This window comes from Falco rusticolus, chromosome 19 (genome assembly GCF_015220075.1).
Source record: "Falco rusticolus isolate bFalRus1 chromosome 19, bFalRus1.pri, whole genome shotgun sequence".
NCBI classification, from domain to species: domain Eukaryota; kingdom Metazoa; phylum Chordata; class Aves; order Falconiformes; family Falconidae; genus Falco; species Falco rusticolus.
Window position 1 is genome coordinate 3706476 of NC_051205.1, and position 21217 is coordinate 3727692.

General features: G+C 68.6%; 3 protein-coding genes across 6 annotated transcripts; 2 read left to right on the top strand and 1 right to left on the bottom strand.

Moving 5' to 3' along the window:
• Positions 1-2: 2 nt before the first annotated feature.
• NAB2 (NGFI-A binding protein 2) lies at positions 3-5911 on the bottom strand. Of its 2 annotated transcripts, none has more exons than XM_037370993.1 (7): positions 5787-5911; positions 2942-3746; positions 2575-2708; positions 1989-2040; positions 1534-1666; positions 1241-1441; positions 3-1118 (listed from the first exon to the last, which is right to left on the bottom strand). In XM_037370993.1, the coding sequence occupies exons 1-7, from the start codon at positions 5873-5875 to the stop codon at positions 1024-1026; spliced, it is 1509 nt and encodes a 502-aa protein (XP_037226890.1). In that variant the 5' UTR covers positions 5876-5911; the 3' UTR covers positions 3-1023. The 2 variants fall into 2 exon arrangements, with proteins under 2 accessions (XP_037226890.1, XP_037226891.1); XM_037370994.1 differs by lacking the exon at positions 5787-5911 and adding an exon at positions 4233-4338.
• A 453-nt stretch (positions 5912-6364) lies between these two features.
• NEMP1 (nuclear envelope integral membrane protein 1) lies at positions 6365-11826 on the top strand. 3 transcript variants are annotated; one of them, XM_037371200.1, is made up of 10 exons: positions 6365-6600; positions 7506-7633; positions 7769-7979; positions 8296-8368; positions 8531-8624; positions 8823-8937; positions 9158-9383; positions 9721-9894; positions 10175-10359; positions 10981-11826. In XM_037371200.1, exons 1-9 carry the CDS (start codon positions 6387-6389, stop codon positions 10356-10358), a joined length of 1419 nt encoding a protein of 472 aa, XP_037227097.1. In that variant the 5' UTR covers positions 6365-6386; the 3' UTR covers position 10359; positions 10981-11826. The 3 variants fall into 3 exon arrangements, with proteins under 3 accessions (XP_037227097.1, XP_037227098.1, XP_037227099.1); XM_037371201.1 differs by having other exon boundaries at positions 6365-6588; positions 7512-7633; XM_037371202.1 differs by having other exon boundaries at positions 6365-6570; positions 7512-7633.
• Positions 11827-13524: 1698 nt separating this feature from the next.
• Positions 13525-20938, top strand: MYO1A (myosin IA). The gene is made up of 28 exons (XM_037371343.1): positions 13525-13661; positions 14340-14455; positions 14647-14741; positions 14853-14957; positions 15045-15091; positions 15277-15340; positions 15409-15507; positions 15597-15700; positions 15800-15947; positions 16042-16160; positions 16236-16322; positions 16429-16494; positions 16617-16721; positions 17027-17089; positions 17243-17443; positions 17640-17866; positions 17945-18145; positions 18239-18332; positions 18503-18652; positions 18763-18831; positions 19093-19179; positions 19424-19498; positions 19601-19735; positions 19843-19949; positions 20024-20156; positions 20227-20379; positions 20451-20578; positions 20782-20938. Exons 1-28 carry the CDS (start codon positions 13539-13541, stop codon positions 20903-20905), a joined length of 3225 nt encoding a protein of 1074 aa, XP_037227240.1. The 5' UTR covers positions 13525-13538; the 3' UTR covers positions 20906-20938.
• Positions 20939-21217: the final 279 nt, after the last annotated feature.

Genomic DNA, 21217 nt, shown 5'->3' on the forward strand with positions numbered 1-21217 from the left:
AAGGAAGAATTGCTAATGCTCTAAAAAGACACCACACAGTCCTAAGAGGGGAGGGGGGGAGGGGCCCGGGGCTGGGCACGGCTTGCAGAAACGGGGGGAGGGGGGTGGCAGCACCACCCCGGTGCCCGTCGAACACCGCCTGCTTCGTGCTGGGAGGGGGTGCACACGTGTGACACCCCACTGCATGTGTGACACCCCATGGCACAGGGACCATGCATGGCAGTGCACGCAGGTAATCGGGGAGGGGGGGGAGGGGGGGGGGCGGAGGTGTGCTGCGGGGAGGCGTGCGGGGCAGGGGGGTGCGCGCTGGCACTGAGCTGTGGTTGCTGCGGGGGGGGTGGGGGTGGGGGTATTTACAGGGGTAACGCTGAACGTGAGCGATGCGGTGCCGTTGGGGGTGTGGGGGGGGGGGCGTCGCAACGCGTGTGCACGGTGCGCCGGCACGTGCGTGCTGCGGGGAGGGGGGCTGGCGGCTGGAGCGTGGGTGCTGCGGGGGCGCGCGCGGGGCTGTTGCGCGCCAGCACCGTGTGCCCGGCGTGGGCGGCAGCGCTGACGCGGGAGCACGCGGTGCTGCATGCGGCTCACGTGCTGGTGGTGAAACGCTTGTCCCTACGCAGTGACGGGGCCGGGGGACACGGCTCGCCTGCCCGAAGTGGCCTGGGCGGGGGGCGGGGGGGGGTTGACACGGTTAGCACGAGGGGTGACGGCGGGGGCCAGGCAGCCCCGGCGCGGGCAGGAGGGGCTGTACAGTGGGTTCGAGTCCATCGACGGCTTCCCAGCCCCGGGGGGGCGGCGGGGGCCCAGAGCCTGGCAGGGACAAGGGTATTGCTGCTGCGGGGGGGGGCACGTCCCGCCGCGGCTGAGGTAACCAGAGCGTCGGTGCGGGAGGGGATGGGGGCCCTGGGGGGGCTGTGGCCAAGTCCTCGCCGGCTCCCTGCGCCCGGAGCGCTGCCGCCGCGCCACCAGCACCCGTCCCCCAGCACGTTATTGCTTCGTTAATGGTGGCGGGGGGCTGCGGGGGCCTCACTGCCGGCTGGTCTCCTGCTCCACCTTGATGGCGCCGCGGGGGGGCTCAGGCGGGGCTGGAGGACCCCGTTCCGCCAGCCCGTCCTCGAACTCTGCGGGGAGAGGGGGGAGACGGCGTCAGGGCTACCGTAGGGAGAAGACAGCCCGGCCCCCCAGCCCCCCGGCAAACCCCCACCCCACGGCAAACCCCCACCCCGGCCCGGTGGGGGCTCACCTGGTCCCGGGGGCTTCCCTGGCAGACAGGGGCTGAGCCGCCCCACACGCTCGTGCGAGACCAGCCGGGCCAGGCGCAGCCCCTCGTCCATCAGCGTCTGCTGGAGGATGTGGCGACTCCAGAGCCCGTGGGGGGGGAGACCGAGGGGCACGTCGGGGGCCATGCCGGGCGGCGGTGTCAGCCGGGGACAGGCCCCCGCCGCTGGGGACAGAAGGGCAAGAGTCAGTGCCAAGGGGGGGGCGGCCACCACCAGCCCACAGGCACCCTGGGGAGGGGAAGGGACCCCCACTCACCCTGCAAGTGGCCATCGAGGCTCTCCCCAGAGAGGCTGCCCGCGTCCTCCTCCAGGCTGGCTCGGTACCCAGCCCCGGGGGGCTCCGGCCCCACCGGCAGCGGCAGCAGCTCAGGGCGGCTCTGCTCTCCCGCCTGCCAAGAGTGCACAGGTAAGCACAGGGCACCACAGAAGGGTCCCATCCTGCCCGGGGGCTCTGTGCCACCCACCCCAGGGTGCCCGCGGCTGCACAGGCAGCACCAGCCCCACGGCCACCGCCCCGCAGCCCCTCGCCACCTGCCAGAGGCAGCGTGGGCAGCCCCGGGCACGCCGCGCCGTCCCACCCACGCGTGGGCGAGCTCCCGCCCACGCTCACAGGTGTGCACACCTGCATGTGCATGCGCACCCCACGTGCCTGCACCCCCACGCACGCGGGTGTGGGCGCGTGTCCCCTGGCACCCCTGGGTGGGCACCCACCTCCTGCTTGAGCCGCTTGGCCGCGGTGGCTCCGCTCTCCTCGGGATGTGCCCTGCGAGGCGGGGGGAGAAGGGGCTGTGTCAGGTGTGGGGGCGGCGGTGCAGGGGCCCCACGAGAGGCAGGGCCGCCCGGGCTCCCGCCACGCTGCGGGCAGTGCCAGCCACGGTGGCAAGCGTGGGCGGCTGCCCGGGCAGGGCGGTGCCATGGGACAGCGCGGATCGGGGCTTTGGCGCAGATCAAGCCGGGGGTGGCAAAAAGGGGGGAGCAGCTGGAGAGCGAAGGGAAAAGGCAGCCTGGCCACGGCACGCGGCGGGCAGGGGCTTTGGGGAAGGGGGCAAGGGATGGGGCGCCCCCACCCAGCAGCATCCCCCTCCCCCTAGCGCCAGGCATCCCAGCCATCCTCTGCCTCCCACACCCCGAGGTCAGGCAGAAAACACCTGACAAGACGGGAAGGAGAACTTGGCCCCGTGGGGTCCCATCCCCGTCCAGAAGCGCTGGGTTGTGGTACAGCACCCAGGGGCGCAGAGGGGGTGACGGCCAGGCCCCCCTGCCCGGTGAGGAGGGGGTTTGCCAGGTCCAGGCTCACCTGGCGACCTTGAGCGAGGACAGGTAGGTGCTCTCCCGTGCAACCTGCCGCGAGAGCGAGAAGAGCTCGACGCGCCGCAGCAGCAGCGAGTTGTCCCGTAGGCAGAACTGGGCGGCCGCCTCGTTGATGATGAGCTGGGGGCAGAGATGAAGCGTGAGCAGGGACGGCAGCACCCACGCGACCCCACGGCAAAGGTGATGCTTGGGTCTGGTGCCACCTGGGCAGGAGCAGAACCCGGCTCCCACCCGCTCCATGCGGGAGCCCCCACCGCAGCCTCCTCCCCAGGTCAGAGCCTGACACCCCCCACCACCTCCAGAGCCGCCGCACCCCCAGGACCTTCCAGCGTGGACCCCACCGTGCCGCCCACCTCGTGCAGAGTGAGCTGCTTGCCCTCGCGGCGCCGGGCCTCGCCACGGCCGTAGATTGCGCTGTGCCGGCGGATCTCCTCCTCCTTGTGCCGGTCGCCATCCTCCAGCTGGAAGATGTGCCCCACGGCCTTGGCCAGCTTCTTGTTGAGCTTCATCAGTGCCCGCAGCTCAGCCTCGCCACCCCGGGGGCAGCTCTGCAGCAGCCGCTCCACACTCTCCGCCACCGTCCGCGCCAGCTCCGGCTCCAGCACCTCCGTGCCCACCGGCTGCTCGCCACCGCTCCCGCCCGGGGAAAAGGGGGGACCCCCCGGCTCCTCATCCCCGCCTCCCTCCGACTCAGGGGTGCTCCTCCCCGGCCACGGCGGGGCCGCCGACGGTGACAGCTTCTCCCCCGGCTCCGTGGGGCTCCGTGCCGGGGGCGTCCCGGTGCTGCCGCCCCCCTTGCCCACAGCCTCGCTGGGGCTGGTGTGCCCGTTGCTGAGTGCCTTGCGCCCACCGGCCTCGGAGAGCTTGAAGAGGGGGATGCTGCTGACGGGCACGGCCGAGACCGGCTGGCTGAAGAGCCCGGGGTTGGAGGCCCACTCGCGCAGGGCCTTCTGGAGGCGGCGGACGTGCAGGGGCTTGGTGGCCATGCCCACCAGCGCCATGATCTCCAGGAACTCCTCCTCGCCCGCCTCGCAGAGCTGCTGCACGTCGTCCCCCCCTTGCTGGATGAAGGTCTCGTAGTAGCCCAGCAGGTTGGCGCGCTGCAGCACCCGGTACAGCTGCAGCTCACCCAGCGTGCGGGGCAGGGCCATGGCGAGCCTGCGGGACGGACGGATGGGTCACGACACGGGGGACAGACGGACACGCAGGAGAAGCCCCCTCCCCACTCTCTGGCCCGGGGATACGGGGTGGTGGGGAGGGGGGGGGGGCAGCACCCCAGGGTGACACGGGGTGCAAACCCCACGGGGCGCCCAGGCCCACTCGTGCTCCCCGGGGTGGGATGGACCCCACAGCCACAGCTCCCTCGGACACGGCACAGACTCGAATGCCCCCCCCCTCCCGGTGCCGTGCCCATCCCCCTGACCCCCCAGGGCCCCCGAGTGGGGCCGGACGCGTCCGGGGCTGCCCCAGCCCCTCCCCATCCCCGACGGCGCGGAGCCGGCGATGTGCCGCTGTCCCGGTTCCGCCGGGGCCATCCATCCCCGGTCCCCCCGCCCTGCTCGGTGCCCCCCCCACCCGTGCCCCGGACCCATCCCGGTGCCGCGGTCTCCCCGACTCCCCCCCCATCCCCTCCCGGCCGCTCACCGCCGGCTGGAGCCGCCTCCGGCCGCTACGCCCGCCCCGTGCGCGGCCGCCGTGCGCTCCGGGGGGGCGGCGGGGGCTCCGGGGACAGCGCCGGGCGCTGGGTCCGGTGGGGGTGGGGGGTCCCGGGGCTCGGGGGTCCCACGGCCGGGCCGGGCGCGCTCGCTCCGCCGCGCCGCGCCGCTTCTGCGGGCCGCCCACACGGGCGGTACCGTGAAATAGCAGCGGCCCCGGCTGCGCCGCGGCGTGGGAGGCCCCGTGGGCGGATCCCGCGGCTGCCGCCCCCGCCGAGCGCAGCGCGGGCGGCCGCGGCGGGCGGGGGGCAGCGGGCGGGGGCGGTGGCACCGGCCCCCCCCCCTCCCCCCCACCGGCCGGGAGGCGCAGCGGCAGCGGGGGGAGCGGGGACCGGCGCCCCGCTACGGCGGCACCGGGGGTCCCGCAGCGCGGGCAGCTTCTGCCGGGGGGGGGGGGGGGGCAGCGGGAAAGGGGGCGGGGGGGACACGCGAGGCGCCGGGGGGGGGGAGGCAGCACACTCCCGGAGGAGGAGGGGACGCGGGGCCGGGGGTCCCGCCGCCGGCCCTGCAGGTGCCCGGCCATCGCGGGGGCTCCCAGCACCCCAGGCTGGGGCACACGGGGCCGTGCACGCGGGACCCTCCCGCCCCCCCTCCCCGGGGTCCAGCCGGCCGCGCTTGCAGCATCTCCGGCTCCCGTAGCATCCCGGCTCCGTTACCCCGCCGCTCTCCCGGGATTTCCCCCTCGGCCCCGGGTGCCAGAGCCCGCTGCGGCCTCAGTTCCGTTCCCCCCCGCCGGTCACCGGCGGGCAGCGGCTGCCATCGATGGGCTCCAGAACGAACACCCCCACCCCCACGGCGCAGGCCTTGGCCCAGAGCAGCGAGAAGGGGAGCGGAGGGACAAGGTTTCTCAGGTGCTGTCGGGGGGCCACGCCGAAGCCCCCCGCCCGCAGCACCCCGCCCCCGCGGGAGGGTCACGGCCCCCCCGCCGGCCCTGCGGGGCTCAGCGCTATTTATACTGCGGCTGGTGAGACCGGGCGCCTGGCGTGGATGCAGCCGCCCCCGCGCGATCCTGCCCGGGGCTGGGGGGGGGACATGGCGGGGATGGAGCGGGGGGGACATGGCACGTCTCCGGCGCTGGCAGGGGACAGCAGGGGCTCCCCCACGAGCACGGTCCCCGACGCGGGGGTCCCGCTCCCCCCAACTTGATCCCCGCCCGGCCGCCCCTCCCACGCCCCCCACCCCCCCCGCGACCAGGCGTCCAGCGCGGCGGGGCCGTTCCCAGGCCCGGCGCTGCCCCCGGCTGACGCACATCCTCCGCCCACGGCCCCGCCGCTTCCCGGCTCCGCCGCCCACGGCCGGGGGGGGGGGCTGCCCGAGCCCGCTCCCCGCCCACGGGCGGCCGGCGCACCCGGCGTCCTGGCGCCCGCCGCCCCACGGGGAGGGACCCGCCCGGGGGGGAGGTCACCCCCCCTTTCCCGGGGATGGCGGCGCCCCGCGCCTCCCCGCTGCTCCCCCACGCTGGGGGAAGGGACGCGGCCCGTACCGGGGAGAAACGGGGGGACGCAGGGCGGGCACGGTGCCCCCCCGCGACCGAGCTGAGCCTTCGCCCGTGGGATGCAGAATTCCCCCCATCCCCCCTCTGCCGGGGGTCGCCCCGGCCCCACGCGACACCCTGGGCTGCCCCTGGCCCCAGGCGGGGCCCCTTGTCCCGGGCCCGGCCCCGCGGAGCCCCGACCCGGCGCGGCCACACAGCCGGCGGGGAGCGGGGCCGGGGGCGGGACCTGCCGCTCCCCCACGCGTGGCCCCTGCATAAAAACAACGTGAGACCGCTCCCTGATAGGAGGAGGCGCTTGTCAATCAGGCGGAGTCCGAGGGGACTTAGGAGGGCGTGGCGGGCCGGGCCTGTTCTCTGATAGGCTGAGGGCCGTGCCTATCAGGGCCGTTACTAAGGCTGGGCTCGAGGTTGCCACGGGCTGGGCGGCCCTCCGGTTTGAATGGCGCGCCCGTCGGTCATCGTAGAACCAAAGGCGGAACCATGGCTGGTTCCTGCCCGCGCTACGTTGATAGGCTGCAGGCCCTGTCAGTCAACACGGCGGGGGCCGCGACAGTCCTTCCGATTGGTCAGCTCGGCCGTCGCTCGGCGATGACGCCACGCGCACGCGCCGTTCTCGTCGGCTCCGCCGCCGCCTCAGCGGCCGTTGCCGAGCGGGCGGAAACGGAAGTGGCTGGTGCGGCCGCGGCGGGAGGGATGAAACCGGCTCCGGGGCGGCAACGGCTCTTGGCGGCGCTGGTGCTGCTGCTCCTGCCGCTGCCGCTGCGCGGCGCAGGTGTGCGGAGCGGCGCAGGTGTGCGGAGCGGCGGCGGCACCGGGCGGGGCGGCGGCACCGGGCGGGGCGACGGCACCGGGCGGGGCGAGGGCGTCACGTGTCACATGGCGGTGCGAGGGGAGGGGGGGCTGGGGCTGGAACCGGGACCGGGAGCAAGGGGCTCCAGCCTGGGGTCGTTGCCTCCCGCGACGTTCCCGCGGCGGCAGAGGGCCGACCCCGGCCGGGAGCGGGACAGCTGGCGGCGGCACTGACCCAGCCGGGCCCGGGCAGCGGCCCGAGGGGGCTCCGGTGGCCCCTCCGGGGGTCGGGGAGCCGGGGCTCGCACAGGGGGAGCTGCCCGGTGCAGCCGAGGGCCTTCCCTCCCTCCCTCCCTCCCGCCCCACGCATCTCCGGTCCAAGCGCAGCCCCCCGCCCCGGCCAGCCCCTCCCGGGAAGCCGCCGGGTGTTTCCTCTGCATCCCCGGGCGAGGGGCCGCGGCTCGGGGCTCGGTGCCCACCCGCCGGTCTAGGGGGAGCACACGGCACCGCCGGGGCACGGCACAGCACGGTGGCCGTGGGCAGCTGCGGCCCGGTGCTGCGCGCAGGGTGCTGGGGACCGGGCTTCCAGCGTGTTGCCGGGCGGACCTGCCGGAGCAGCCGGGCCCGCCGTGGGATGCGGGAGCCGTACGGGAATGCAGGTTTCCCTGAGATGGAGCCGGCTCTAGAACGAGGGGTGACGCTGGAAAGGGAGCAGGGGGGGAGCTGGTGCTGCCGCGACAGTGCCAGGAGCAGCGTTATCCAGGAAAGAACAAGGCAGAGGAAGGGCTTGTGTCTGGAGCACGCTTAACTGGGGGCCTCCGGGATGGGAAAGTGGACCCGTGTGTTGTGGTGGGTGAAGCGGCTGGGAGCAGGGGCCTCTCATTCCGTCTGCGTTACGGAATCCCTTTGCTCTGTGTCGCGCAGATGCCGAGGAGTCTGTCATCCCGCTCCGCGAGGGCCAAGCTTACCATCGTGCAGCTCCTCACCACTTCTGCTACACCAACACGCGTGTCCCGCAATGGCACGACATATGGACAAGGACACAGGTGAGAGGAGAAGGCAGGTCCTCTCCAGTCCCTGTCCCAGAGACCCAGTCTTCTCTGGGTCCTGGTCCTGGGGGCTGGGCTGAGCCCCTCCGGCGGCTGCGGCCATGCCCCCGTTTGCTCCCCTCCCCTGCACAGATCCGGATCAACAGCAGCCGGATGATCCAAGTCACTCAGGTGGACAGCGAGGAGAAGCTGAAGCAATTCAACATGTGGAACATTGTTTTCTCCTTCCTGAAGGAGAAGCTGAATGACACTAGCATCGATGTGGATCTCTACAGCAACAAAACCTGCCTGAAAGTCGAGCTGCTGGAGGCTGGCACCACGTACTGCGTCACCCTCTTTCGACGTACGTCTCCTCCGTGGCGGGGGCTCCTGGGGTGGGAGGTGGTTCTGGCTGCACCAGCACTGTCGGGGGGCAGCAAGAATGTGGCCGAGGGAGCTCGTGGTCTGCGCGCAAACTCCTTCCTGGGGAAGGAAAATGGGCTTGCAAAGGGAAGCGTGTCTTTGTCTGTGGGATGTAAGGGGGGAATTTAGGTCACTTGTCGGAGGTTTCCCTGGGATGCTGCCCCTTCCCTGTCCTTGTGACTATGTGGCAGGCTGGAGCTCAACCTGGAGAGCCCCGTGCCAGTGTTCATCTCAACCTGGACTCACTCTCTTCCCAGGCTTTGACCCTAAGCTATTCCTGGTTTTCTTCCTGGGCCTGTTCTTGTTCTTCTGCGGGGACGTGCTGAGCAGGTAAGTCGCCTCCTTTCCCCTGTGAGCTGGGGACGAGGAGGGTTGGGTGGGCTGTGCCTGGTTGGCTCTGCGGGCTCTCAGGGGGTTGCTCCCAGCAGGTGTGTTTGTGCACAGGCATCCATGAGCTGTAAAACACCTTGTAAACGCGTGTGATCTTTGCAGGAGCCAACTCTTCTACTACTCGGCTGGGATTAGTTTCGGCTTGCTGACCTCGCTGCTTATCCTTGTCTATGTGATGTCCAAGGTCATGCCCAAGGTGAGTGTCAGGCTGTCTCGGAGCGAGAGACCTTGCAGCCGTAGCCCTTTCTACACCTGTACAGTTATTCTGGTGAGAGTGCTGGGCTACATGGCCCTGGGGTACCGGGTTGTGGGTCTGGCTTTGCGTGGAGCAAAATGCAGGAGGTAGCCGTGGCTGCCTGCTGCCTCTCTTTGAGTTTCCCATCTCCTCTCCTAGAAAAGCCATATTTACTTGCTGCTGGCAGGAGGCTGGTCCTTTTCCCTGTATCTTCTTCAGCTGATCTTCAAGAACCTACAGGAGATCTGCAAGTCCTACTGGCAGTACCTCCTAGGTAGGTGTGAGCCCTTCAGACTCACCAGTTCACCAGTCTGTGTGTCTCCTACTGGCGCTGCAACGTGCTGGTGGAAAATGCTGAGGCTTTCTTCCCCCCTCATTGCTGCAGACACTGCCCTTGTGCTCCTGAGAGAGGGGGGCTCCAGCGTGGCAGATGCTGCTCAGCCAGCTCCTGTCAGCCAGGCTGAGCCCACTAGTCTGTGTCTGCTCTCCTGCAGGCTACCTGCTGCTCGTGGGCTTCGTGAGCTTCAGCGTGTGCTACAGGTACGGCCCGCTGGAGAACGAGCGCAGCATCAACCTCCTCTCCTGGGCCCTGCAGTTCCTGGGCCTGTTGCTGATGTACACGGGCATCCAGATCTATCCCATCGCCTTGGCCTTGGTGATCATCGCCATCTGCACCAAGAACCTGGACTACCCCATGCAGTGGGCCTTTGCTGCCTACAGGTGAGGACTGCAAGCACCCTGGCTTGTTCCTGATTTCCAGCCGTTGTTGGGCCTGGATGAGCTGCTAGATGGAGTCTGTGGTGCAGAACCAGGGCATTTTTGCTGGGGTTTGGGCCTGGGGGGATATACCCGGGGGGAGTGGTGTCCCTCTTTCCCTGGGGTTGGTGCAGGGGAGTGCCCTGCTGCTCCTTGTGGCTGGGAACCTCGCTCCTGAGGCCGGAGGGACGTGCTTCGCTCCTCCTGCTGCCAGCTCTGACCCAGCTGCCCACGGTGCTGGGCCTGCGCCAAGGTCCTGCCCCAGCTGGGTGGGCAGTAACTGGTGCCGCTCCGCTGGCAGGAGACTGCAGAGTGCCAGGCTGGGGCCGAGCCCCCCTCGCCTGCTGACGGAGGAGGAGTACCGGGTGCAGGGTGAGGTGGAGACACGCAGGGCCCTCGAGGAGCTTCGAAGCTACTGCAGGAGCCCAGATTTTTCCGCCTGGACTGCAGTCTCCCGCATCCAGTCTCCCAAGAGGTAATGTCCCCTGGCAGCGCGCTCAGGGTGGCCGGCCTGCATCTCTGCGCTTCTGAAAGCCGGGGGTCGCTCTGTGCTGTCGCATCGGGCTTTAGAGTTAGGGAAGTGGAGGCACAGAAGCTCCGTGGTGCGCGGAAGCAGGGTGTGCCACGGGGGAAGGACAGAGAACACCCAGTCCTGGCGCTGAAACGCTTCTCCCCAGCTCCCTGTGTGCCAGGGCCTCACCGGAGGCTGCCGGGCACGTGTGTGCACAACCGGCTTCTTTGTGGCTTCTTCCCAGGTTTGCTGACTTTGTGGGGGGCGCCTGTCACATCACCCCCAACGAGGTCTGTGCCCACGAGCAGGAGTACGGCCTGAGCAGCATGTTCCTTGAGGACCAGCTCTTTGAGGAGGATGATGACAACTCCTTTGATGGGAACGATGTCAGTTACTCCTTGACCCACAACCACCTGGATGCTGATTGAGGTCAGCTGCCACAGGCCCAGGGAGGCGAGGGGCAGAACCGCTGCTGCTTCCCCGCTGCCCTGACACCTGCAGAGTACAAAGCCCCGTTTTCTGGGGAGAGCTGGTGCGTCTGCCTGCCAGCACCCCCGATCTCGCCCCGAGCTGGCTGCAGCAGAGCCTGGTGGGAGGACAAGGGGGGTTGACACCCTCATCTTCCCCAGGCAGCTCCTGCCAGGCTAAGGCACGAAAGCTTTTGTCAGCACAGCCCTGAGTGGTGCAGAGGAGATGCAGGGAGTCGGGCTGGGCTGGGGACCACAGGGCAGGTGAGGACTGGGCTGCTGACAAGATGTGGGATGCTGGTCCTCTCTTGAAGGTGGACTGGAGCCACCTTGGCTTTTGGCGTGGGTGCTTGTGAGCTCCCAGTGCACGAATTGTAGGGGCAAGGACCTCCTTTGCAGGCCTGGGTGCTGATCTGGCTGCTGGAAGCACCCTGCCTTGTCCCTCAGCACGGCTATTGTGGCCAGCAGATGGGAGCCCCTCTTCCCCACCTGCTGCCTCTGGGCTGCGGGGCACCCCAGTTCTGCCAGGAGCGTCTCTGCCTGCCGAGGTGGGGACGGAGCGAAAGGTCTGTCTTGCATGCAGATGCCTGCAAGGGTGACATGCACAAGAGGAACTTTGGACCTGCGTGCTCAGCATCTGCCCGCTGCCAGGCTGCCGTGGGGAGGGAGCAGGCAGCAGACGACCTGCTCTTCCTCCTGCTGTTACCAAAGATGCCAAAGGGCACAGCTGGTTGGACTGTGCCTTTGCCTTGGATACCAAAAACCCCAGCACATCCCTCGTGGTGGGGCTGGGGCTCAGCTGGCCCTACCGTGTGTGTGTCATGGAGCTCGGGAGAAGGCAGCTTGGAAGTCCGTTCGGTGCCCCGCGCGCTCGCCCCGCTCCCCCCGGCTGCTGTGTCCTGGCAGGGGCTGTGCCCAGCCTCCCTCTTCCCCTGCTTCTGCCTGCCGGGCGCTCCCTGGGCTGAGGATGAGTGTGGATGTGCTCCTTCCTCCCCGCTTTGCTGGCACCTCCCAGTCCCTTTGGAGTTGCTACACTCTGCCTCTACCCTGCTGTTACATGGGGATGCACCGCGCTCCCTTCCGCGCTGGTGCGGGCAGGGGAGGGGGGGGGGTGTCCCTGCCAGCGTTCCCACTCCCCCCTCACAGGTCCTGGGGAGGGGATGCCCCGATCTATGCAACTTTCCAAGCAATAAAGCTGCCCTCGGGCAGCCTCGCTGTCCCGGGGGCCGGGGTCCCTGCGGCTAGCCCCCACCTCGCCCCTGCCCCTGCCAGAGCTTTTGCCGTTGGTTTGTTTCTGTTCCAGGTTTACTGCCCTGCTCTTGCTGTGCTTCCCTGCCTGCTCTGGTGTGAGCAGCCTCTGTTACTGCATCCCCTCTGCATGTTTCAATGATTGATTATATTTTTTAATAAAGATGTATTTTGTAGGTAATGAGTCTCATTTGTCCAGCCCCTAGGGCTCCATCCTCGGCTCTCTCACCTGCCCGTGGGAGCTCTTGCTCTGCCAGGGATGCTGCTGGAGCCGGGGGGTGGGGGGGGTGGGCACAGAATGGGCCCCTGGGTGCTGGGCTCCCTGCGGCAGCCCCGGAGCAAAGGCAGGACCATGGCCATGGATCTCTGGCCCTGGTGTCTTCTTCCCTCGGCGCTCCCAGCTCCGCCGGGCCCTGCACGTCACCCCGCTTTCCCGCAGCCCTGGGAGGAAGCTCGCGTTGTTTGCTCGGCTGCAAGTGAATTTCTCCGCTTGTTCCTGCTCCCAGCTGCTGGGCCGGGCAGGGGAGCGCGGTGGTGGCGGCGGTGCGGCTGGGCTGGGCACGGGCTGGGGGCTGCCGGAGCCTGAGGCTGTTTCCCAGCTGGCTGGCTGCTTCGTGCCTCAGTTTCCCCGTCCGCGATGGGCGCGGTGCCCTGAGGGAGGGCCCTCCAGCCCCCCGCCCCCCCGTGGGCTGCACCGGGCCAGTGCTGGGTGCTGGGCTGGGCTGAGCACCGCCGGCTCCCAGGCAGCCCCAGTTGAAGCCACTCCAGGAACTGCTGCTGTGCGACTGGGAGGTGAGTTGCGGACCCCTCTGCTCCCAGCCTGAAGCACCTGAGCACCCCTGCACCCTGGGGCTGGCCGGGGGCACCCTGGCACCGCAGGGAAGACTGGGGTGAGCCCAGGGCTGCCCTGGAGCCCTGCGGGGGGGCTCTTGCTCTGGCTCCCACTCATGGGTGCTCACCCTGGGGTCCTGCACCCAGCAGGACGGGGGTCTTGGGGCCAGTGCCCTGTGCAGAGGGAGGCTCTGCCACCTTCTCCAGTGGCTGCAGCTCCTGATGGAGCCATCTCCATCGCCCCGTTCACCCCATCCTTCCCCACCTCCTCTCTCGTGAACTTTCCCCGGGCTCCGATAAGCGGGGCTGGGTTTACAGCCCTGTGCCCGGGGTTGTAAAGCGAGGGTGAAGGTCACCCCGGGGAACAAGGCTGGAACGTAAAGGACAGGTGAAGGACAGATCGAACGTGGGGGGGAAAGCAGCATGGTCCCTCGTGGGAGCCCTCGGGTGCTGCAGGGCTGTCGGGGGGTCTGGGCTCCCCCAGCCCTCTCAGCCTGCCCGTTCCCCACTCCAGCTTCCCCCTGCCAGGAAGGAGGGAGGAAGCGGAGGCTGAATTCATCCCTGCCCCAAGAACAGGATCCAGGTGTCCACGTTTCCTGGCCGGGCCCCCGCTTCCCTCGCAGCGGTGGGCAGGAGCTCGGCATCCTGCCCCACTCCCACCCAAGCCCCCATCCCCACCACGGGGTCCTGGGAGCCCCGGGAAGGAGCCCTCTGTGCCGCTGCGGGTGTGCGGCTGCCTTGTCCCCTGCCACCGGGGTCTGCACCCAGGCAGGGTGCCTGGGGGAGCTGGGCACGGCAGGCTCAGGGAGCAGCTGGCCAAGGGCCGCATCCTGCCCTGCCCAGTGCCAGGCTCAGCCGGTGCTTCAAGCCTTGCTGCGCACCTCAGTGGGTCTGTGCCCCTGGGGGCTGGGGCACCCTGCTCCATGCTGGGGCCCTTCTGAGCTTCTAAGGGTGGGGGGCAGGGGCTGCTGAGGACTGGGGGGTGTTTTGAGGAAGGGGCTGTGTGTCAGTGGCTGCAGCCCCCTCTCTGCTCTGCCCCAGCTGCCCCGGAGCCACCCAGCCATGGAAGCCACCACCTCGCTGCTGGACGCGGCGGCAGTCGGGGACCTGGTGCTGCTGGACCCACTGACCGAGGAGTCACTGCTCCACACGCTGCAGGAACGCTTCCACCGCAGCGACATCTACGTGGGCACTGGGGCAGGGGGCTGGGGGGGAGGGCAGGGGGGCTGGGGGGAGCAGGATATGCGGTCGGGGGGGTGGGAGTGGCAGGGAGTATGGGGGGGAGCAGGACATGGGGTCTGGGGAGTGATGGGAGGGCAGGGGGGCTGGGGGGAGCAGGATATGGGGTTGGGGGGGAGCAGGACATGGGGTCAGGGGGTCGGAGTGCATGGGGTCTGGGGGGACCCAGACGTGGGATCTGGGGGGGGACACAGGAGGACATGGAATCTGGGGGGAGCAGGACATGGGGTCTGGGGGGGATGGGAGGGCATGGGGTCTAGGGGGAGCAGGATATGGGGTCTGGGGGGGAGCAGGACATGGGATCAGGAGGGCATGGGGTCTGAGGGGAGCAGGACATGGGGTCTGGGGGGAAGCATGACAGAGGATCTGGGGGGGGGATGGGAGAGCATGGGGTCTGGGGAGGAGCAGGATATGGGGTTGGGAGGGAGCAGGACATGGGGTCTTGGGGGGGGACTGGGGTGGGGCACAAGGTCTGGGGTGGGGACCAGTGGGGGCACAGGGTCTGGGGTGCAGAGCAGGACATGGGGTCCATGGGGACCAGTATACGGGCTCCGGAGTGGGGAGCACCGGGATCTGGGCTGGGTCGCCCCGGCCCCGCACCCACGCCGCCCTGCTCGCCCGCAGACGTACATTGGGAACGTGGTGATCTCGGTGAACCCGTACCGGCCCCTGCCCATCTACACCCCCGAGAAGGTGCAGGAGTACCACAACTGCAACTTCTTCGCTGTGAAGCCCCACATGTGAGCACGGGGACCCCGGCAGCCCCGTGGGGACCCTCGGTGCCCCCAGGTCCTGCCCAGGGCCTCAGCCATGGGCGACCCCGAAGCTTCAGGGTCTGGGGGATTCTGCTCGGGGCAGCCTACAGCCATAATGGGGGCTCTCGGTGTTTCCTGAAGCCCCCAGACTGCTCCAGCCCCCTTCTCACCCCCAGCTACGCCATTGCTGATGATGCCTACCGCTCGCTGCGGGACCGGGACAGGGACCAGTGCATCCTCATCACTGGCGAGAGTGGGGCTGGCAAGACAGGTAAGAGGCGGGGGTGCCGCCGGGGGCTCGCAGGGCTGCGAGGGGCTCGTGGGATGGGTGGGCACAGCCCCAGCACCCACGGCCCCGGCACCCATGGCCCCTTGCTTGCAGAGGCCAGCAAGCTGGTGATGTCCTACGTGGCGGCTGTGTGCAGCAAAGGCGCGGAGGTGGACAAGGTGAAGGAGCAGCTCCTGCAGTCCAACCCCGTGCTGGAGGGTAAGTGTCCCGCGCCCCACGTCCCACGCCCACCCCAGGGCTCGGCGCAGCCCCCGCACCACGCTGTAACCCGTCCTCCCGCCACAGCCTTTGGAAACGCCAAGACCGTCCGCAATGACAATTCCTCCCGATTCGTGAGTGACCGGGGAACTGGGGCGGTGGAGCCACATCCCGTGGGGAGTGGGGCCGGACCCTGCCGGAGCCATGCAGACCCTGATGGGACTGGAGGCACCGCAGGAGACGGGGATGTGGACGTGGGGCGCAGAGCTGCTGCCCCCTCACTGTGCCCCCCTGCCCTGACCCCAGCCCCATCCCTCAGGGCAAGTACATGGACGTGGAGTTCGACTTCAAGGGGGAGCCCCTGGGAGGGGTCATTAGCAACTGTGAGTACCGATCGCCCGTGCAGGGGGTCCCACCTCGTGCGCCCTGTGATGCTGACCCCTGCTCACAGACCTGCTGGAGAAATCCCGCATCGTCCGGCACGTGAAGGGCGAGAGGAACTTCCACATCTTCTACCAGCTCCTGGCTGGGGGCTCAGTGCAGCTGCTCCGTAGGTCCAGGCTCCCCAGCACAGGGGGTTGGAGGGGGCTGGGGGGCTGGGGGGGGGCCATGGCTGAGCCACCTCCTCGCCCCTGCCAGAGCAGCTGAAGCTCCGCCAGGACTGCCGGCACTACGGCTACCTGAACCCGGAGAGCTCCAGCCTGCCCGGCATGGACGACGCAGCCAACTTCCACGCCGTACAGGTACTGGTGGCTGGGATGCTGCGAGACTCCCCCTTCTACCCCCCCCCAAACAGCCTGAGGCCAACCCTGTCACCCTGAGCTGCCTTCATCTGTCCCCAGGATGCCATGAGGGTCATCGGCTTCTCACCTGCCGAGGTGACGGCGCTGCTGGAGGTGACGGCCGTGGTGCTCAAGCTGGGCAACGTGCAGCTGAGCAGCAGCTACCAGGCCAGCGGGATGGAGGCTTGCAGCATCGCTGAGCCTCAGGGTAGGGCCAGGGGTGGGGACAGGCCTGGGGCAGGTTGGGGGGTCCCCTCCTCAGCCCCCTGGCTCAGTCCCTGCACTGCTGCCTCCCCGCACAGAGCTGCAGGAGATCTGCAAGCTGATCGGGCTGGACCCCAGCGTGCTGGAGCGGGCGCTGTGCTCCCGCACAGTGAAGGCACGGGATGAGATGGTGCTCACCACCCTCAGTGTCCCCCAGGTGAGCGAGACCATCCCCTGATGTGGGGTCAATGTCCCCGAGGCGCCGGCACGAGCCCCTCTTCCCTCTCCCCAGGGCTACTACGGCCGGGATGCACTGGCCAAGAACATCTACAGTCGCCTCTTTGACTGGCTGGTAAACCGCATCAACACCAGCATCCAGGTAAGCGCCCAGGATGACTGGCACCGGCCCCCCATCTTGGACAGGGCCCTGGACCCCCACCCCACATGGGGCCAGGACACAGCTCAGCACCCTGCTGTCTCCCCAGGTGAAGCCGGGCAAGCAGAGGAAGGTGATGGGCGTCCTGGACATCTACGGCTTCGAGATCTTCCAGGTGAGTGCAGGGCCCACCTGGAGCAATCCTGCTGCTGGGGGGGGGCTGGGGGAAGTGGGTGGGACATGGGGCAGGGCTGGGGGCTTGGGCACGACCTGCCATGCAGGACCTTTCTCTTACAGGACAACGGCTTCGAGCAGTTCATCATCAACTACTGCAATGAGAAGCTGCAGCAGATCTTCATCCTGATGACCCTGAAGGAGGAGCAGGAGGAATATGTCCGAGAGGTACCCCCGGCCTGTGCCAGTCGGGCTGGATGTGGCCCCTCTGCCTGTGCTGGAGCACGGCCCCAAGGAGGGGGAAGTGCTGGAGACGGCTCTGCAGCACGTCCCTCGTCCCTCCCTCCCCCCGCTCCCTGCTGGGAGTAGGTTCAATAGCAGGAAGGTAGGGAGGGATTCGGGATCCTCGTCCCCATGGCCGGACGTCCGGTTCCTGCACCACATCAGCTGGGGGGTGTCCATGGGGCAGGGTCTGGGCAATCCATGTGCCACATGTCAGGGAGTCTGGGTGTCTGACCCCCGTCTGCTCCCAGGGCATCCAGTGGACCCCAGTAGAGTTTTTCGACAACACCATCATCTGCAACTTGATCGAGAACGTGAGTTGCACCCAGTGCCAAGGTCCTGGGGTGGGGTCCTGGCTCCCCCCAGCGCAAGTTCGGGCTGAGCAGAGCCCAGAGCAGCCCCAGGTTGATGGAGCCGCTGCTCGGGGCTGGGGCTGGTTTGGGATGATGGTGTCCGTCATGGCGCAGAGCAAGTGCGGGATCCTGGCCATGCTGGACGAGGAGTGCCTGCGGCCCGGCGTGGTCAACGAGGACACCTTCCTCACCAAACTGAACCAGCTCTTCACCACCCACAAGCACTATGAAAGCAGGGAGACCCAGAACGCCCGGCACATCATGGACACCAGCCTGCCACCGCAGAGCTTCCGCATCCACCACTATGCCGGCAAGGTCTGCCAGCAGCCACGGGCGCCCTCAGCCCCGGCCCTGCCGGCATCCCCAGGTCCTCTTCCCACCTTTGCTTGGAAGATGAGGCACTGGCCTGGGAATGGGCATGGAGATGCTGAACCACAGCCTGCTCCCTCCTCCCTCCCTGAGCGCAGCCACTGCACACCCCACCAAGTGCTGACCCTGCTCCCACACCCAGGTGACCTACAACGTGACGGGCTTCATCGAGAAGAACAATGACCTGCTCTTCCGCGACCTCTCACAGGCAATGTGGGCTGCCCGGCATGAGCTGCTGCGCTCCCTCTTCCCCGAGGGAGACCCCCAGAAAGTCTCCCTCAAGCTGCCCCCCACTGCAGGCTTCCAGTTCAAGTCCTCGGTGGCGATGCTGATGAAGAATCTCTACTCCAAGAACCCCAACTACATCAGGTATTGGCCCTGGAGGGAGCCCCAGCCCTGGCTCTAGCACCAGCAGGACCCCCCCCAGCCCACCACTGCCCTCCCCAGGTGCATCAAGCCCAATGAGACCAAAGCAGGCATGCTCTTCACGCCGGAGCTGGTGCTGGCACAGATCCGGTACCTGGGGCTGATGGAGAACGTGCGGGTGCGGCGGGCAGGCTATGCCTTCCGCCAGCTCTACGGCCCCTTCCTGCAACGCTACAAGATGCTCAGCCCCCAGACCTGGCCCCGCTGGGCCCGCAGCGACAGGTACGAGGCCGAGCCAGGCTGTGGGTGCATCTGGTGGCCCCCCCGGGCCGGGGGCCGCGGGGCTCTGAGCTGCCTCGTCTCCCACCTGCACAGGGAGGGGGCTGAGGTGCTGCTGGCGGAGCTGGCGTTCCCCCCTGAGGAGCTGGCGTATGGCCACACCAAGATCTTCATCCGCTCACCGCACACCGTGAGTCTGGGAATGGGGCAGTTGTGCTGCCGGGGGGGAAGCCCTACCGGTCCCTGAGCCCCACTGGTGGCCCCAAGCCTGTCCTGGGGGCTCCTGGGTGATGCTGCGGCTCCTGGCTGGGGGTTCCTGTCCCCGCTCGGTGCCCCAGCACTCGCCCTGGCTGTCCCCAGCTCTTCGACCTGGAGAGGCGGCGCCAGGAGCGCGTGTCCCAGCTTGCCGCCCTCATCCAGAAGACGTTTCGGGGCTGGCGGTGCCGGACTCAGTACCAGCTGATGCGCAAGAGCCAGATCATCATCTCCGCCTGGTTCCGGGGCCACAGGGTAAGGAATGGGGGTCCTGGCCATGCTTCCCCTGCCCGCTCCTCACCCCCTGGGCAGGGTCCCCTGGCTCTCCTGAGCCCCCTGGCTTACCCCACCTCTCCCCACTGCAGCAAAAGAACAAGTACAAGCAGATGAAGCGATCGATACTGATCATCCAGGCATACACACGGGGCTGGAAGGTGAGGGCTGGGCACCCCGAGGCCACTGGCTGCGGCCAGCAGGTCTCCAAGCGCGGGCAGCATGGGCAGCACAGGCAGCGTGGGCAGTGGGGTGGGGGGTGTGGGGCAAGGAGGGGCCAGGGACTCAATGTGCCCCATGTTGGGACCAGAGTCATCTCCCCTCCCCCTCTTCCATCCTTCTCTCCTGCCTTGCTCCCTCTCGCTCCGTATCTGTGTGGGTCTCCCCCTGCCTCGGGCTCCCTGGGCTTTCGCCTCCCGCAGTCTCGCTGGCTCCTCCGGGAGCTGAAGTGCCAGCGCCACCGTCACGCAGCCGCTGCCACCATCGCCGCTTACTGGAGAGGGTACCAGGTAACGGGGCCAGCCCCGCCGCGGGGCTGCGTGCCCTGCCCGCTGCCTCTGTCCTGCTGTCCACACCGCTGTGTCCAGGACTGTCTGTCTGTCTGCCCACCCTGCCTCCTGCCCACCCTCTTGGGCCGGAGCAGCTGTCCTCTCCACTGGGGTCAAATGGGGACAGGGGAAGGGACACCCGTGTCCCATGGGGGCTGGTGGCAGGAGGCCCTGTGTCCCCGCCGCTGATGGCCGTCTCCGGCAGGTCCGCAGGGCGTACCGGCGATATTTCCGCTCCGAGGCCAGTGCCCGCCTGGCCAACTTCATCTACCGGCGGCTGGTGAGCAGGGCCGGGGGGAGAGGGGGCACAGCACCTCCCCACCCCCACCCCTGGGGCTGGACCGGGGACCTCCCTGACCCCCCACCACGTTGCCGCCACCAGGTGCAGAAGTTCCTGGTTGGGCTGGGGAATAACCTCCCGCCGCTGTCGGTGATGGAGCGGACCTGGCCCCCCGCACCATACAAGTTCTTGGCCAACGCCAACCAGGAGCTGCGGAGCATCTTCTACCACTGGAAGGTGGGAGCAGGTGGGGGATGGGAAGGCTGGGGGGGCTCCGGTTGGGACCTTGAGTGCCTCCGCAGTGGTTGTCTTCGGTGACACCAAATTGCTCCGTCCCTCGGCAGTGCAAGAAGTACCGGGAGCAGCTGACGCCGCAGCGCAGGGCCCTGCTGCAAGCCAAGCTCTGCGCCAGCGAGCTCTTCAAGGACAAGAAGATGCTCTACTCCAAAAGGTGCCAGGGCTGGGGGCTGCGGGGGGTTGGGGGGGCTGCACAGGGCAGCACAGGCTGACAGCCCCCATCCCCAGCCTGCAGCAGCCCTTCCAGGGCGAGTACCTGGGGCTGACGCAGAACCCCAAGTACCAGAAGCTTCACGCCATGACCAAGGACAAGCTGGTGATGGCCGACACCGTGAGGAAGGTGAACAGAGCCAGCGGCAAGGTGAGCCCCCTCCCCGTCCCCACCGCGGTGGGAGGGCGTGCGGGGCTGCGCTGACACCCCCCCCCCACAGACGGTCCCACGCCTGCTGCTGCTCACCACCGAGCACCTGGTCCTGGCCGACCCCAAGACCGCCCAGCCCAAGACCGTGCTCAGCCTGAGCGACATCCGCAGCGTCTCTGTCACCCGCTTCTCTGACGGCCTCCTGGCCCTGCACGTCAAGGAGGTACCAGGGGGGTCCCTGGGGGGGTCAGGGGGTCCCTGGCGGGACTGACCCCCCACCCCATCTCTCCGCAGACCTCCACGGGGGGGCCCAAGGGCGACTTCTTGCTCATCAGCAACCACCTCATTGAGCTCATCACCCGCCTGCACCAGACCCTGATGGACACCACGGCCCAGGGCCTGGGCCTGCACATCACTGACCAGTATGGGCGGGGCAGGGCGGGGCTGCCAAGGGCGGGGCTGGCAGGGCGGGGTCATGGGGTGGGGCACCAACCAGAGGGCCCTGATTGGCTGCAGCAGGCAGCCCCTGAGAGGTGGGTGTAACGAAGGCAGCTCATTGGGCAGGAGGTGGGGTGGGGCTGGGCGTGTCCCCACTCCACCCCTCCATCCTGCCCACCCCCCCCAGGTTCTCCACCCGGTTTCAGAAGGGTGACGTGGCCATCACCGTGGTGGAGTCAGCCAAGGCGGACAGCAACGGCCCCGTCTGCAAGAAGCGGGGCAGCAACAAGATGGTGGTCCTGGTCCACTGAGGAGACCCCTGTCCCCGACCAGGACCCCCACCCACCCACCTTGTGTCATCCCCCTGCCCCACTGGGTCCTTGCACCACCCAGGAATTGCTGCAAAACCATTAAACAGATGCTCTGGTGTCCGTCCCTGGGCGCTGCTGCAGTGGGTGCCCCTCATTACAGGTGGGGGAGGGGCACCCAGTTGTGCCGGAGCCCCGGGACACGGTGCCAGGGGGATGGAGCAGGACAGGGGCAGAGCCCAGCCCCGAGGGTACAGACAACCCACCCCCCCCTGGACCCCCTGCCTTTTCCGCTGCCTGATTGCGGCTGGCTTG

Bases quoted from the DNA above. Each gene is read 5' to 3' on its own strand.
- NAB2 (XM_037370993.1), bottom strand. From the start codon at position 5,875: ATGGGGGGAATTCTGCATCCCACGGGCGAAGGCTCAGCTCGGTCGCGG. The intron at 1,667-1,988 runs GTGGGTGCCCAC...CACTCTTGGCAG, and splicing joins CCAAGCGGCTCAAGCAGGAG to GCGGGAGAGCAGAGCCGCCC. The intron at 1,442-1,533 runs GTGAGTGGGGGT...TTCTGTCCCCAG, and splicing joins CCTCGATGGCCACTTGCAGG to CGGCGGGGGCCTGTCCCCGG.
- NEMP1 (XM_037371200.1), top strand. From the start codon at position 6,387: ATGACGCCACGCGCACGCGCCGTTCTCGTCGGCTCCGCCGCCGCCTCA. The intron at 8,938-9,157 runs GTAGGTGTGAGC...GCTCTCCTGCAG, and splicing joins CTACTGGCAGTACCTCCTAG to GCTACCTGCTGCTCGTGGGC. The intron at 9,895-10,174 runs GTAATGTCCCCT...GCTTCTTCCCAG, and splicing joins CGCATCCAGTCTCCCAAGAG to GTTTGCTGACTTTGTGGGGG.
- MYO1A (XM_037371343.1), top strand. From the start codon at position 13,539: ATGGAAGCCACCACCTCGCTGCTGGACGCGGCGGCAGTCGGGGACCTG. The intron at 15,341-15,408 runs GTGAGTACCGAT...CCCTGCTCACAG, and splicing joins GGGAGGGGTCATTAGCAACT to ACCTGCTGGAGAAATCCCGC. The intron at 19,499-19,600 runs GTGAGCAGGGCC...TGCCGCCACCAG, and splicing joins ACTTCATCTACCGGCGGCTG to GTGCAGAAGTTCCTGGTTGG.